Here is a 16,000-nt window from a genome sequence, read left to right on the forward strand (position 1 = left end):
ATTTTGACTTTTAGAGGGAGTCAGTGAAGTTCAAAGAGCACTGATTCGATAGCATAAAATGTTTTTTCCTTCTACAAGCTGAGTGCAGAATAAATATCAGAAATGCCAGTGATGCTTTAGGAAGCCCCACTAGTGTGGAATTACTATCGTCGATGTGTGAAATAACTAGAACCCACAAAACAGAACAAACTTCAATTTGCTGTAGAAGAGGTGTTCATTTATTCAGTAAGTGAATGATCAGTGTCACCAATTTCACAGGCTACTCAGTGTGTGAGTTCATTGATATGAGGACGAACATACAGACGCTAAGGGACCTTACTCCAAACGTAAAAAGTCTGGGTGAAGCCATGCAACAGAACAGTGAATAGATTATGGCCCTCATTATGACATTGGTGTCAAATGCCGCCTACTGCCACGGCGACGGCCTCCAACAAACCATCGCTATGGCTTCCGACCGTCCACCTAATTATAACCGTAGGCGGAATTCCGCCAAGAGGCTGGCAGAATTCCATCTACGGTCATGGCAGCAAAGGGCGGTAAGGTGGTGCTGCTGCCAGCATCAGCGCCACGCGTGCAGACCGTCGCCGACCGTATCATGAGCCATGATACGGCCTGGCAGTGTTTTGCTGGGGGACACTGCTGCTGGCAGCAGTGCCGCATCCCGTCTCCTGCCAGAGGACCCCCTGCAAGCAGGTAAGTGGGGTTCTCCGACAGGAGAGGGGGTTAATGGGTGTTGTGTGTGTGTGGGGGGGTGTGACTGTATTTGTATGCGTGCATGTGTGTGTTATGCGTGTGTGCATGAATGGGTGTGTGTGTACGTGCACGTTGTGTCTTGTGATTGCGTGTGTGCCTGGATGTATGTTAGTGAGTGTTGCTGTGAGTGTGTATGAATATATGCATGCATGGGTGAATGTAGGAATGCGCGTGTGTATGAGTGTGTATGTATGTGAGTGTATGTGTGTATATGTGGGGGGGGTGGGAGGAGGAGGGTGGGAGAGGACCCGAGAGGAGTGGAGGAGACCCCTATCAGTGCTAGGGAAAAAATTCCCTGGCACTGATAGAGCCTACCGACATGGTTTCCGTGGCGGTACAGAAACTACAGAAACCATGGCGGTCGGCGGGATCAAAATGCCATGGGCGGCCTAGTGACGGCTGCCGGGCTGGAGATTGTAGTCTCCAGTCCGGCGGTCATTACCACCGTGGCGGTCGGTGTGTTAACTTGCCGGTTTGACTTTGGCCAAACTGCCAATGTCATAATAGTGGTGGTATGTACCTCCAGCCTGTTGGCAGTACTACCGCCACTATTATACCGACCGCCGGGGTCGTAATGACCCCCTATGTGTTTAATGGTTACGCCTCAGAAGTTAGTGGAGAGTCATAAAGATTGTTCTGACACTTTTTCAAAGTATTTCTTTGGAAGAACTTTGAGACACATTTGGGTACCATCTGTACAGTATATTTCTGTAATCAGATACCCAATTCCTCCCTCGATATTTTCTAAGGCTCTGTATACATATTAAACAATATGGAGGCTACATGAGATGCCCAAAGACTCTGCAAGGCAGAAGATGTGTTCTGTAAGTGAGGGAATCTGTTGCTTGCAATGTGTTAATTTATGAGGTGAACTGTTAAGGCACGTGTAGTTTTTAAGGAAGTACATACAGCTCTAATCATCACATTTGTCCAATATGTAGTGAATGCCCTAAAGTATTATATTGTGGTCATTTTGCCAGTGCAACCTTTGCAAAATTGAGACAGGTAAGGTGCCGGAAGCTTGCCACTTTAAATGAACAAGTCATGTTGGTGAGCTACACATGTCCTGATGATTTTATCGTGCCCTTGACAGTAATAAGTCGGTGAAAGGTGAGTTATTTCTGATATGCATAAGTAAACATTAGCAAAGTTGTATTTTGATGAGTAGTATTTTAATCTATATAAATGCTGCCTTAATGTTTTAATCCCCTGCTGAAGTTAGTGGTCAAAACGTATGAGCGCTTTAAAGGTTGATGTGATTGTCATCTCCCCAACTGCCCACCTCCGATATCTCTGTAACTCTGTCTCTTTCCTGGTGTTTCTTTTTCCATCACCCTGCAATAGTTCATAAATTCCTTGATTTGCCCATCTGTGCCTACTGTTTCTCCTCAGTAGCTCTTTCTTCCACACCTCTGCTCCTATCTTCTTCCTCGGTATCTCTTCCATCTCATACTGTCTTCCTTTTCCTCTCTTCAACCACACAGCAGCTTCTTGACCCACCATGCTTTCCTTCTCTTTATAGCCTGAGCAGCTCCTTCCTTCACTGATATGGCCTCATGTACCCTCATTTTAGCACCCATTAGGGACTTATATTTTTGCCCCTCTGCCCCGCTATCTCACAAGATCACACAGGGCCAGACTAGGAACCAAAAAGCCCTAGGTCATTGTCTAACACCATCCCTATGTTGCACTAAGCAAGCATAATAAGATTGTTTCTTGAAAAAGCAAATTCTTGAGAAACGAGGTCATAACTTGCATTTTTTCTTCATTGTCTATTATAATACTCAGGACAAATATTTCTGTGCAGCAGCAAACCAACTCATGTTGATGTATCTCAATGGTAAATCTCTAACCTTCTACAGCCCGAGTTCATCCCTGGAGAGAGCTCTATGGTTTGCTCTATATGTCAAAGATTTTACCTATGTGTAAAAATGTGTTTGTTCAATCCTAACAGTGAAGTATGTAAAAATAGTGCGGGTATCATGTGTCAAATTAGTACTGATACAATGCACTCACGAGGGCACTATCTCCCTGCTTACCTTTGTACAATGCTGAGGAAATCGTGTTGCTCACAGACTCGTCTCCAGCCTCTTCCATTTTCATCACTGTTAAAAGATGCATTTTGGACAGGATGTCTTTGATCTGAAAAAATATATATTTTAAAAATGACTATGTTCATAACAGAAAACAAGTTGGACACCACATAAAAAGCACAGAAAATGTAGAAAAAATGTGAACATATATGATTTCCCATCAATTCTAGTTCCCTCGATGCAACATTTTCTTAATTAAAATCACACCCTCTCAAGTTTTTTGTGCTTCCGATCAAGCCATCTGAATAATCCGCCTAAAATGGTTTTGAATACATTCATGAGATTTGCAAGTACTCTATTTAAGTAGCGCCTGCCAGTTCTACAGAAACTTTGAACACTCTAAAGTGTTGCTTTCCATCCAGCGTTTCTAGATGACTGCATTCATTTTCTACCATTCTGCAATCAACGTGTAACATCTGATTATCTAACATTATTGCACTTTGTGTCTCAAAGGGTGTTCACTACTAGCCCTTTTAGTGTTTTTCTAGGTGGATTGTGGTGGAGAGGCACTCGGTCCAGTCATGGATGTAATTTAGGGGTCAGCTGCGGCCTATGGCTTGCCCTTTGCGACCCCTGGTACTGTCTTTGTGACCCCTGACCTCAGACGTGGCAAAATTAGTCCCAAGAACATAGGGGTAGCTCGCATTACCAGCATCAGCCTCCAGTCTTCTTTGCTGCTCATTTTTATTACGTTAATAGTGATTAATATTCTATCGTTCGCTATTAATGTGACAAAAAAGTGGAACAGCAGGATCTGGAATCTCCCTTAGCATCTTAGGTATGTGAATTTAAATGCTTTCCAGTATATATTATATATGTGTGCAAGTGGGTCAGAGAGAGTTCGGGTGAGAACCTGTGTATGTGTGAGCATGTATGTTAGTATGTGGGATAATGCGTGTGTGTGAAAGTGAGTGAGAATGTATAGGTGGCTCAGGGTAAGAGTGAGCAAGAGAGTGAAAATGAGTGAGAAAGGGTAAGAGTGAGTGCAATTATTGTGGTGTCATGAGGATTACGTTTCCGTGACATCACTTCCTGTCGCCTATCATGCCACTTCCGCTACCCCTGACATTTTGGTCCATCGATGCACATGGTACCAGTCCTTTTATGTGCCGTATGGTCTCAATACACGAATATGTGGCTAGATAACATCACTGTCATCTGACTGCACAATATGTGAAAATTAATGCAAATATTTATGACATAGTTGTCATGTTATGTTGTTTTATACTAGGTTTTGCACAGCACACATCCTTCCCTGGGTGTTTCTGCCGTATATCATTAAGTATCCTATTGCCATCATATTGCTTCAGGTACGTTACTTAATCATAACATATAAACACACACGTGCACACACACACACACACATAGTTATTTAATTATAAAGTAGGTTAGGTTAAGGGCTACGGTTAATTAAATAAATTTACAAAAGGGGAGGTGGGTCTACTGTGGAACTGGTGTAAAGCCCAACGATTTACTGGGGACTATGGGGTAACACACACCTTTTTAATCTCGGTTAGGTGCCCTTAGATGTATTTAGTTATGGGATTAAAACTATGATGCCCAGGGGTTCAGAAAGACAGGCTTTGCTCGGAGCACAGGCAAGTCATGGGCAGTTAAGCCCATGTGCCCAGCAGATGTGTATGTATGTTCTTGTGGAGGACGTTGGATACCCCACTGATGGCATGTGCCACATCTGGACCTTGTTGATTGTGTGCCAGGAGTTCGGTTTCATGTATTTTGTTGGGTCTAACTGTGGTGCATCACGGTGGAAGCTCAACAGTGAGAGCACCGATAGCATTGAAAGGATTCTGTGCAGGACGAATGGGAGTAGTTTTGTCTTACGTTTTCCAAGATATGTCTGTGAGTGCTATGTCTAAGGGTTACTACAGTGTAATAGTTGGCCATGTAGCTTATCTTGGCTGCTTTGTGTGGTTAAAAGATGCTCTATTTAATTCATTCTGCTAGACCTTTTAGTGTTCTACTTCCCAATGGTTACTGCTGTTGTGAGCCACTCGATAGTTGGCAACATGTCGCAAGGGCTTCGTTGAATGAGGGTGCAACGCTATGTCTAATGTGTCCTCTTCGATAGGGGAGTATCTCGTAGGAGCAATAGAGACAGTATAAACTATTACCCATTTTTCTCTGTGATAACTTTCATTAAGTAATGATGAGCATCAAGGGAAACAGTACTGTACCGGATGTTTCTTATGAAAAAAGGCATCGTTTTGATGAGTTAGACAATATAAACAGGGGCTGATTCACAGTGGGATGTGCAAATCAGCACCCATAAAATACCCCTGCAAACAGGTGCAGATTTATGATTGTCCTATATTCATAAATATTCTCAGTAATTAGGGTGTCAGTGACAGCTTTCCAGGCATGTAATTGGTAATATCCTCTGATGTTTTTTTCGCATTTAAATTTCCCCAATGCATAACTGTGTGTAAGCTGCAGTCCCATTGTGCATTTGCATTTTTTGGGGTTTTTATTTATGGGCAAAACACTTTTCATCATGGAGAAGCCCCACCCACTACACCCCACCAAGTTTGGAAGTGTTCCAAAGGGGATTTTCTCCAGCTCTTTGCAGGAGCAAATCTAAAACCATTTCCTGGGTGAAAAAGTGTCTGAGAGAACTTAGTGACACCTCACAAACATATGTGTAGGGGTAGTTAATAAACTCACAGGGCAAACCATCCCTTCACCCTCACACTTTCTGTCCCTTGCATGGATCTTAGCCTTTCATAATTGCACACGTTTGTGACATACAACGACACAGCGTACATTTATTTATAGCTGCAAGATCACCTTTTGTGAATGCCTGGGAGCTGTAATTCCTTCCGCTACCTCATGTAAACCTGATTTGGAGTGCAAATTATTTGTGAATCGGGCCCTCAGTTTTTTGCTTGAGATCCACCACCTGGCATAATTCAGTGTGCAGCAAATCCTTAATATTTCATCTATTTAGCCAAAAATGTTGCCAGTTTGTAACCTTATATGATGTTTCCTCTATTAATGTTGCCTATGTGTCTCACTAATCAAATATCACATAACTCCTTTATCAGTGAGAACATTAAGCTCCCTCTTTCACAGAGCTCAATTAGACATGGGCCATAGTGTGCAAAGTTGGACCACGCTACAGTGGAGCATTCTAATTATTGAACATGGGGCGTATTTGGAGGAGGAATAGTTCATCATTAGGTTTTGTAAGGTGTACTAATACTTTGATTAGGCAGACAATGTAACAAAGGTACAAGGCACAGACATTCCATATTTATGGAGCGTGGATAATCAAGACATATTTTGGTTTATTTAGTGAATGTAAACAGCTCAGCAGTACCGGGCGGTATTAGAACACTTTACAGAAGATCAACCATAAACATTCCTGTAGGTAACATTCATTCCAATAACTGAGAAGGGAAAAAGTTGGATTTTTGTAGAAAACTATTTTCGAAAAACTTGAATACAAAAACGGACCACTTTCAAAGCATATAAGTGGACATACAAAAAATAGTCCTTAGAGGTGGCTACAATGGCTTAAAGCAACGTGAAATCAAAACACTTTTAAGACATCAGAGAAAGGAAAGCTTCATGGTTGAATGTAGAACAGACTTACGTTTTTAATTAAAAGGGATCAGACTCAATAGGTGCCGGGTGTTGTGTGTTCAGCATAATTAAAATGCTCTCTGGTTCCGATTCAGTATAGATGTACGTTGTCAAATGTATTAGCCTTTAATTAGGAGTTGATCTGATTCATGCATGTCAATATACTGTAGTGTTCTTACTCATGTATGAAGAAAGTAGGAAAAAGCTGTATTCCGCATTCTTCCACATTCGTCAGCTCAAGAGCACCTTGCTGTTTTTACATTGCACAAAGAAAATTGCATTGATCCACACACTTGCCATGCCACTTGAATTACTAATAACTTCCATCAACAAACTCCAAGTACAAAACTATGTTGTTCGCCTTGCCTACAGTCTCAAACGCCATGATCATATCTACCCCATCTCTCAAATCTCTACACTGGCTCCCTCTGAAGTAAAGAGCAGCATTTAAAAGCCTCTACCTTGTTCGCAAGGAAATAATTAACCGAAATCCAAACTACATCACAAGTCTTTTTGCCCCTTACGGACCTTCCCAAAGTCCTTAGGTCTGCTAATGAAAGATGGCTCTTACCAAACCAATTCAGATATAAAAGATCAGAGCACCCGCCTTTGTCAAAGCACCTCCCTCTGGAACTGGTTATCTGACCACCTCAGACTGGAAGATGACTACTCCAAATCCATGAAATCCTTGAAGACACATCTTTTCACCATGGCATTCATATAATCCTATCTTCCCAATGACTGACTATACAAACTCTATACAAGATCCCTAAGATCGGTCCTCCCTAACACCTAGGTTCCCGACAGCTTCACCCACAAGTCTTTATCAACATTTTGATTCCTTTAGTGAAACTATTTGTAACCTGAATTGAAAATCACCATCACCATCCTGAGCTATTTGTAGGTCAGCCACAAAATCCACTGTATGATCGTGTTGAGGCTTCCACATGTTGATTACTATAGTTGTATAATATAGCCTGTACAAACCTGTAAAAATAACAATTATTAGACTTTGGGTTAGCCCAATAATGAAGAAATAAAATGCTCTGAACTACACATCCTTAAATGCTACTGGGATTGCATGGTCACACCAGTAGTTATGAGTATGCATGCTTTCTATTGCCATACAATACCCTTATAACAGGCATAGGCAAAAGCACTACATGATATGTAGTCGGTTGCTAGGCATATGTAAAAATGGAAAAAGATAACATTTCACAAAATTAGAAAATGGATGATGCCATAATAATATTTCTTTTGTTTTCTCTTGACTATTCCTGTTAAAATCATTCTTTACTTTTTATGAAATGGCATGTTTAGTTTAAAATTGTATTATTTCACTAGCATGAGTCTATTCTGTGAGCCATAGAGTAATTTTATCTAATTGTGGTTCAAAAGATACAGATGTGGTACAGTGGAAACAGGTTTGCAAGGCAGATCTACAGTTTTGGGGGCAGTACTCTGACCATCACCATAGGGTGGGGACATTATGGCCCATATTTATGGAAGGTTAGTGTCACCTTAGCATTATTTTTTTATGCTAAAGTGGCGCTAACGTAACTCTATATCTCCCCCGTCTAGGGTCAAAATATTGGAGTTAGCGCCATTTTCAGGATGTGCCAACCCACCTTGCGTCAATGAGATGCAAGGTAGGCATTCCCTTCCTAAAAATCATGCTAGTCCCCCCAGTGCCATATTTAACTCCTGACTCAGATATGACGCACAACTGAGAAGCAGGCCTAAATAATGGCACTAAGCCCGTTTAGCATAATTATTTAACGCCTGGTCATACAGGCGTTAAAGTGCAGCTAGGCCCATTTCCAACGTTAAACACCATGGAATGGGCACAAAGATGCCCACCCCATCCTCCAGCAATACCACCACACACACCACAGGGACACTACATGAGGAGGGAGCCCATCCCAGGTTAGTGTTTGTGTATGTGTGTGGTGTGCTATTGGGTGCCCCCTACATAGGGCCCCCTGCCTGTCACTGGGTGAGTAGGGCTTGCCCAGGGGACACCGGTCCCCTGCGGTGGGCATTGGGGTAGGGGTAATGACTCCTGTCTAAACTTAGATGGGAGTAATTTTTTGGCTGCTTGTGCGCCGTAAAATGATGGTAGACTGACTAGCAGCAGAAATTTTGCCACTAACCAGCCTAAAGTCATTTCTGACCCACTAGCGCCATTTCGCCTAACGCCATCCCTCATCGGCTAGCATCGTTTTTTGAGACGCTAGCTATTCCTTAGCGCCATTGTGCGTCATTTTATAAATATGGCACACAGATGGAGTTAGGAAATAGAGTTAGCCAGTGTTAAAAAAAGACACAGAACTGCGTTAGCGCAGTTGTGCACCAGTTTAAAAAAATATGTAGACAGAAGGCTGATGGTCCTCACCAACCTAATTAGGTCTGCCAACCCCTAATTCGATCCCTTAGTAAGTTGTTTTACCATTTTACGAGTAACACTAAGAACAACTCATTGCAAAAAGATTTCAATAGTATTACCAGTGGTAAGGCACATAGATTTTTTGGAGATGATGCCATCATTTACTAGCTCAATAAAAGTAGTATATTGAAGTAGAGATATATGTGCATATATGCATTTATAGCACTCAAAAGACTCTTCCTCAGGCATAAGTTTTCAAATCGAAATAGAAGGGATGGAAAGGCTTTCAAAAGAAAGCTGTTATTTGTAGTTTGTAACAGAAACAAAGATGTTTGTGGTAATTACAACATATTGATTTATGTGCTGATGAAATAAAAAACTACATGGTATGTGGTTGTCTGAGGATGTGTTATAACTGAAAATATATTGTTGAAGTGGGTTTAATTGCACTCTGGGTGGGAAGAATATGTTAAAGTTGAAAGGAAAAATATTGCTAGGTACTTGACAATACATTAGTAACGCTTGGATAATTCTTTTCACTACATATCTCGAATAACCTATCATTCGTTTTTTTACGTTTTCTAAATAATTTTGAATGGCCATATATAGGCATGTAAGGTCTATATGAGTTTGGACAGATCCTTGCAGGACCTCCGGCTCGCAGTCACATACAATATACGTTTAACAATCTGTTTATATTTTCTAGAAGGAAACTCTTGTCTCTGCGCACAGAAAGCGGACATTTGTAAAAACAAACATCGATTTCATGGATACGAATATCTTAATTAGGTATTTTCTGCCAATTCAAGTCTCAGGGGCCTGTTTAAGTCTTTTAATAATACTTTCATCTTCCTTTAAAAAACTAAAAAAGGTATCATTGTACATGAATGTCAGTGCTTTTATTGCTTGATCAGAGGCATAGGGGGTCATTCTGACCAGAATACCGCTGCGCGGTCAAAAGACCGCCGCGGGTATTCTGGGTTTCCCGCTGGGCTGGCGTCGACCGCCAGAAGGCCGCCCGCCAGCCCAGCGGGAAACACCCATCCATGAGGATGCCGGCTCCGAATGGAGCCGGCGGAGTGGAAGGGGTGCGACAGGTGCAGTTGCACCCGTCGCGATTTTCAGTGTCTGCATGGCAGACACTGAAAATCTTTGTGGGGCCCTGTTACGGGGGCCCCTGCAGTGCCCATGCCGTTGGCATGGGCACTGCAGGGGCCCCACGACACCCCATACCGCCATCCTGTTCCTGGCGGCCAAAACCGCCAGGAACAGGATGGCGGTATGGGGGTCGGAATCCCCATGGCGGCGCAGCTTGCCGGCGGTACACCGCCGGTTTTCCGTTTCTGACCGCGGCTGTACCGCCGCGGTCAGAATGCCGAAGGGAGCACCGCCAGCCTGTTGGCGGTGCTCCCGCGGTCGTTGGCCCTGGCGGATTTTACCGCCAGGGTCAGAATGACCCCCATAATCTGGTACACAGTGGCGGTACATTCTGTGATAACCACACATTGGTGGTTAAGTTCTGTAATAAAAAAAATAGTTCTAAAATGACTGTAAAATGTGTTCGTGTGTCTGTGTCTCTCCATGTGCCTGTGTGTGTGTGCAATGTGCCAGGAAGCTATAGCGCAAATTAAGCCAATCGAACCACTCTAGACGTAGTGTTAATCAGCTGTTTCATATTTCCTTCATTCCAATGTCCTTTTAAAAGTCCTATGTACGATCAAGACCAATTAATCCATGTTCAGGTGCCAGAATATAGTAAGCAAAATATCACGTGAATGAAAGATGATGCCCTGAGCATCGTTTAGAAAAATATCTCTCCAGTAAAGTTAATAAGAGAAAATCTAAATGTAATGGGACCATAAATGTAAAAGTTATTTAGGGCATAAGATTTCTATCCGGCAATATTTTTGCTAACTTGAAGACAGATACAGAATACATTTAGTGGTCCCAAAGCCTGAAATTCGCCGAATCTCATGGCTGATGACGAGTAAGTGGCTTTTTAAATGTACTAAACCCATTTTGTGATTTGGTAAGTGTTTACCAAATCACAACATGGGTTTAGAAATGCGTACTGAATTGCAATTAGCAAGGGGCGTATTTAAAGCGTCCCTTCCAAATTGCAATTGAAATTCCTGTGTATCAATTGTTTGCAACTATAATTTTGGCCCCAAAGAATTGATAGGTTACCAGCTCCTAAAAGGAAGGAGTACCTCATTTGCAAAGGGGAAGAGTCGCAAGGTACCCCTTCTCTTTTGTTTATGAAAAAAGCTTTTTTTGTGAGTGGGCAATGGTCCAGACTACAGTGCCATCTCTAAAACAAACATTTAATTTAAAAAAAAAAAAATATATAAATTTTTTCTTAAATGCAGACCCATTAACTTTAGGGAAATAATGCTGTATTTAAACAAAATACCTTATTTAACTGTATGATGGTCTGCTGAACCAGGCAGGGCACCATCCCTCTCTTGGTATCCAATCGGAGGAATGCACAATTTGCAACCTACCTCATGGCAGCACTGCGACCCACTCCAAATGATGATTATGTATACCGACCTATTAGTACATAGGTCAGGTCATGAACTCTGACTTCATTTACAAAAAGTTGGTGCACAATTTGCAACCGCTTTCTGTGAATGACATGTTACTGAATTATGACATAGAACCAAATCCATTAAACTCTATCCTCCAATGGAGACATCGAAAAATTGGTTACAAACTGAATTGCCCATAGGTGCTGTGGCTTTGAATAGCTGCTTCAGTTCTAATAACAGGGAACATATATAAAGTATATTACTATTCCATAAAGGGTGCCAGATGCTGGCAATCTGTAATAAATATCTGCTCCAGATCCTCAAGTTACACCGCATTGCTTGTTATGGCATGCAACATTCTTACCCACTGGATCCAAATTTCCATTTCCTCTTCTGACAGCCGGGAAGCTGTATGGGGCAGGCACTGGGACAGTTTTGCCTTGATTGAGGAGGAGCGCAGGGGCTTCTCCTCTGTCTCGATTAGAGCAGCAATGACATCAGCAATCTGTCCGGAACCTTCCACTACCACACAGGGGATTTTATTATTGAGAGCAACATGGATGGACTAGGAAAGACGATTAAGAAGTTCAATAAGTAGACAGTATTGACATATGCATACTATGGAAAATGAATTATTTTTGCATATCATAGACCAAGACAAACATCACTCTTTTCTGCATAAGGCAAGTTATGGTATCAAATTCACACAATCAAGCAGTTGACAGCTGACCAAACATTTGTGTCTTTGTCCAAGTACCATATTTGGCACCAAGAAGCTTAAAGGCTCGGCTCAGCCGTACAGTCCCCCTAATCAATTACATTTACGAAGCTCTTTTCCCATGCCAATACTGTTCCTTTCTAAGTGGACAGACCAAACAGACTTACACTGAACAACTGTGCCCTTCTCCAGTGTAAACACTAACCCTCTTGAACAAGATGAGATTTGTCAATTGCCTTTTGGTAATTACCATATCTTTACACATATTTTTGACCAGTCCTTCTGGTGATAAGGAAATATCAATGGCTTTGTCAATAGGGACATCTATAGATAAGGCATAAATGGCTACCTTTAAAAATAAGTTGGGGTCATTTTTCTATGCGTTGGCCATGCTATGTGGGTCAAAATATTTAAATCATAAAGTGTATTCTGTTACATTACCTCATTACCTCTGGCTTGAATTTTGAAGGGGTCCGTAGACATGAGAATACATGTGGTGTAGTCATACATAATCCAACTACCATCTCCCGGAAAGTCCTACAATATGCCTAATAAACGAGCTGATGCATATTGCTAATAACATTTACACTTAGAACACACTGAAACAATTTATTATATCTACACTTCCGTTCCCTAAAAACATTAGTTCAAGGCAGTTTATGTACCAAAACATAAAAACAAATGCAGAAATTCCCCAGCTTTGGTGACCCACACAGCAATGATTACCCACAATGAGCTGCTCAGTACCTGAGACAATGTTCTGTATGACATCACAAATTATATTTTCAGTGACAGCACTGGTGACATCACATCACATTGGACAATATCAGTAACATTACTAAAGTTAATGAATGACATAGCATGCTATCTTTTACTGGGCTTAAATGTAGATCATATCTAGACGTCCTGGATACAAGAGCTAGCCGGAAGTACCCAGCATATCTTGAGCCTCTAAGCTGAGTGTAAAGGACTGCTAATGCTACAGCCTACTTTGGCTGTGGCAACTGGCATTTGAGTAAAGCACATAGCCCTTGGCCAGGCCCTTGGCCAGGCCATTCACTTGACCTTTTCACTCAGCATTTCTACTTCTGGAGCACATTGAACATGACCTGCAATCATGACCTGCATTTTCAGGCTGCAATCTAACTGGTCATGGTCTTAGGCCCTGACCCAGAGGGGGCTCTGGGAGCAAAACCGCCCATTATTCACTCCTTCCCACAGAGACCACTGAGCCTGGAGACATTAGTCACCACACTTCCAAAGACCCTTTGGTGACCAGTCATTGTAATGGTGCTGTTACCAGGAATGTCATTGATGATATTATTGGCAATCTGCTATCTCAAGTGTGAGACCGTGAGAAATGCACTGGGAGAAGTTATGATAGCATACCAAGTCTGACTGGGTTTTAGGTTTTGGTCTGTAACCATAACATCCCTACATCTTAAGTTGTATAACAGATCTGAGTAAACAGGGGTAACTTCATTTAACACATTTGTCAGTGTTTTTATTATACATTACATGTGTTAAATAAGGACCTGTTCTGCATGGCCTTTGGAGAGATAGTTGTTAAGTAGAAATAAAAAGCCCATTTCTACAAAGTTTTAAAGTAGGCATAAAACCATTCCTAAAAACAAGACCTTAACATAGACAAAAAGACTGTAAAATAACTATATTGTGGTCATTGCACTCATTCAAAGTCCATCTTCTTAAAATAGTTCATTTAATGTCAGTAGTTCTTATTGACTATGAATGTTAGTCGAATAAGCAATGGTACACCATTTGCACCAAGAAAGAAGAATTTAGCTTTTCTTCATTGCAAACCAATACTGTGTTGCGTAAACCAAGGAATGCTTATATATGCATACGTCAAAGTAGAGAAGGTATACTTTACATATTTGAAAGAAAAAAAATATCATCCCTTGATGTTAGTAATAGAAAGTCTCTCAACCAAATGGGCCAATATTTTTGTGAATAATATTTAGGACACAATAGTTATGTCAAACAATATTTTTGTCTATGATAGCATAAAATACAGTATTCATATTAACATTGATCAATATATGTGTTCAGAGCCACCTACTATTGGTCAGTCTTATTTCAGCCTTTTTTTTACCAATCTTATCTTTGTTAAAATGGTCTGTCCTGAAATGTAAGGTTTTTAGCATATGTAATATCTCAGATTATAATGACTGTCACAAAGTCGCAGAAACTCCTGTGGAGTACCCCAGGGTTCCTTTCTCTTCCCCATCAGCTGTAATCTCTCCATTGACCTTGTAAACAAACAACACTCAACCCTACCTCAAGATCTCCATAACCAGCAATCCAGTGTGACTCATAAACTGCCGTATACTAATCCAGAACTGGATTAAGTACCTATTTAAACCAGATGAAGAGAACATTTCTATAGGTCACTAACAGCTCTAAACAACCAGACATTCAAGTCTGGCTTCTAACATGAACAAAGGTGGCCTCATGCCCCTGCAGATAGATAATGCAAAGTCACTTGGATTCACCCTCAACAACAACCATACATTGTAAATAATCTGACATAAACAAACAAGGCAGCATGGTACCAGCATTCCCTCAGGCTGATGATGAAATATGTTCTTCTTAGAACTGATTCGAGAACCAGACTGCAAGCCCAGTGACACCCTTCTCAGCAGTAGCCAGACACCACGGTGGCAGCCTTGGAACGGATTCCACACAAAAGCTCAAAGATATTCAACTACATCATCCCAATGCTAAAGGAACTACAATTGCCTACCTTTCATGTCCTAATCATCTTCAAGATCATCTGCGTCACCGAAGAGGCCATGAGAAACAACACCACAAAATAACTGGCCAAGACACTAAGGACCTGATTACAACCTTGGTGGATGGAATACTTTGTCACAAACATGACAGATATCCCGCCTGCTGTTTTACAAGTTCCACAGGATATTATGTAACTTGTAATATGGCGGATGGGATATCCTATCTGCCAAGGTCGTAATCAGGCCCTAAGTACCTAAAAGAGACAACGTCCCATTGGGAGTGTAGACAACGGTAGGATCGGCACAAAGAGATGCAGGAAGGAAATACCTGAAGGCAGGCCTTCTCAATCTAGGCACCTATAATCTGGAACAGCATCCCTGTCAAAAGCAAAACTCTTCCAACAATCTGCCATGTTAAAAAAGAAACTGAAACATATCCCCTCAAGGAGATTTACCCCACTCCTCTAAATCCACCCCCAGTAGAACTTACTGGTAACCTACCTTATTGTATATTATTTGATTGATTATTTTGGGCTCTAATCCTCTGTTCAATACTTGTCTGTTTTTAAGATATGTTTGCACTAGGTAGCAAACAGAGCTGCATATATGCATACATACAGGGCTCAGTAGCTCACCTTAGTTGGCAAAGCGGTTCTTAACAACCGGTTTCTAAGGACATGCTATTCGCATGTTTTGTTAAACTCTCATCAGTAGCTGTAAATTGCACTCCTGAAAATGTAACTGTTGCGACATTGTTTCAATGGAAAACTAATTTATCAGGGACAGTTATCATAGGATATCAGCCATGATCTACATACAATCCCTGATCAGATTCTATTTCCCCTACAACTTTTTTTCTGTGGTCTACATTTTACTGCATGCCTCTCCTTGCACTGTGATTTAACTGAAGGATTACTCACAGCTCTCTAAATGAGCACTACATTCAAATAAATAAAACTAAAATTGATTTCCCTGCACATTAACATAAATACTCATGAAAGTTTTCTACCTGTCTTGCATCACAGAATACCAAGGGCCTATGGTCAACTAAGCTGTATAATACCTTGCAAGAGTAACAAACTTAGGTATATTAAATGGACACGTATACACACAAGGTTGGGCAAGAGACATTTTATGAAGTACTAGAATGGAAAATATGGGAT

At 41.4% G+C, this 16,000-nt stretch overlaps 1 protein-coding gene across 7 annotated transcripts in view; it reads right to left on the bottom strand.

The window, feature by feature from the left end:
• The window catches only part of TRPM8 (transient receptor potential cation channel subfamily M member 8), a 283,346-nt gene that overhangs the window by 103,851 nt on the left and 163,495 nt on the right, over nt 1-16,000 (bottom strand). For all 7 annotated transcript variants that reach the window (XR_011201606.1, XM_069225547.1, XM_069225544.1 and 4 more), the window contains 2 exons: nt 11,731-11,931; nt 2,793-2,895 (listed from right to left, as the gene is read on the bottom strand). Coding sequence is in view for 6 of the 7 variants with exons in the window: in XM_069225547.1 (XP_069081648.1) it covers nt 2,793-2,895; nt 11,731-11,931 (304 nt within the window). In the remaining variant the exon portion in view is untranslated. The remainder of the gene's footprint in view (nt 1-2,792; nt 2,896-11,730; nt 11,932-16,000) is intronic.

This window comes from Pleurodeles waltl, chromosome 3_1, assembly GCF_031143425.1.
Source record: "Pleurodeles waltl isolate 20211129_DDA chromosome 3_1, aPleWal1.hap1.20221129, whole genome shotgun sequence".
NCBI lineage: Eukaryota > Metazoa > Chordata > Amphibia > Caudata > Salamandridae > Pleurodeles > Pleurodeles waltl.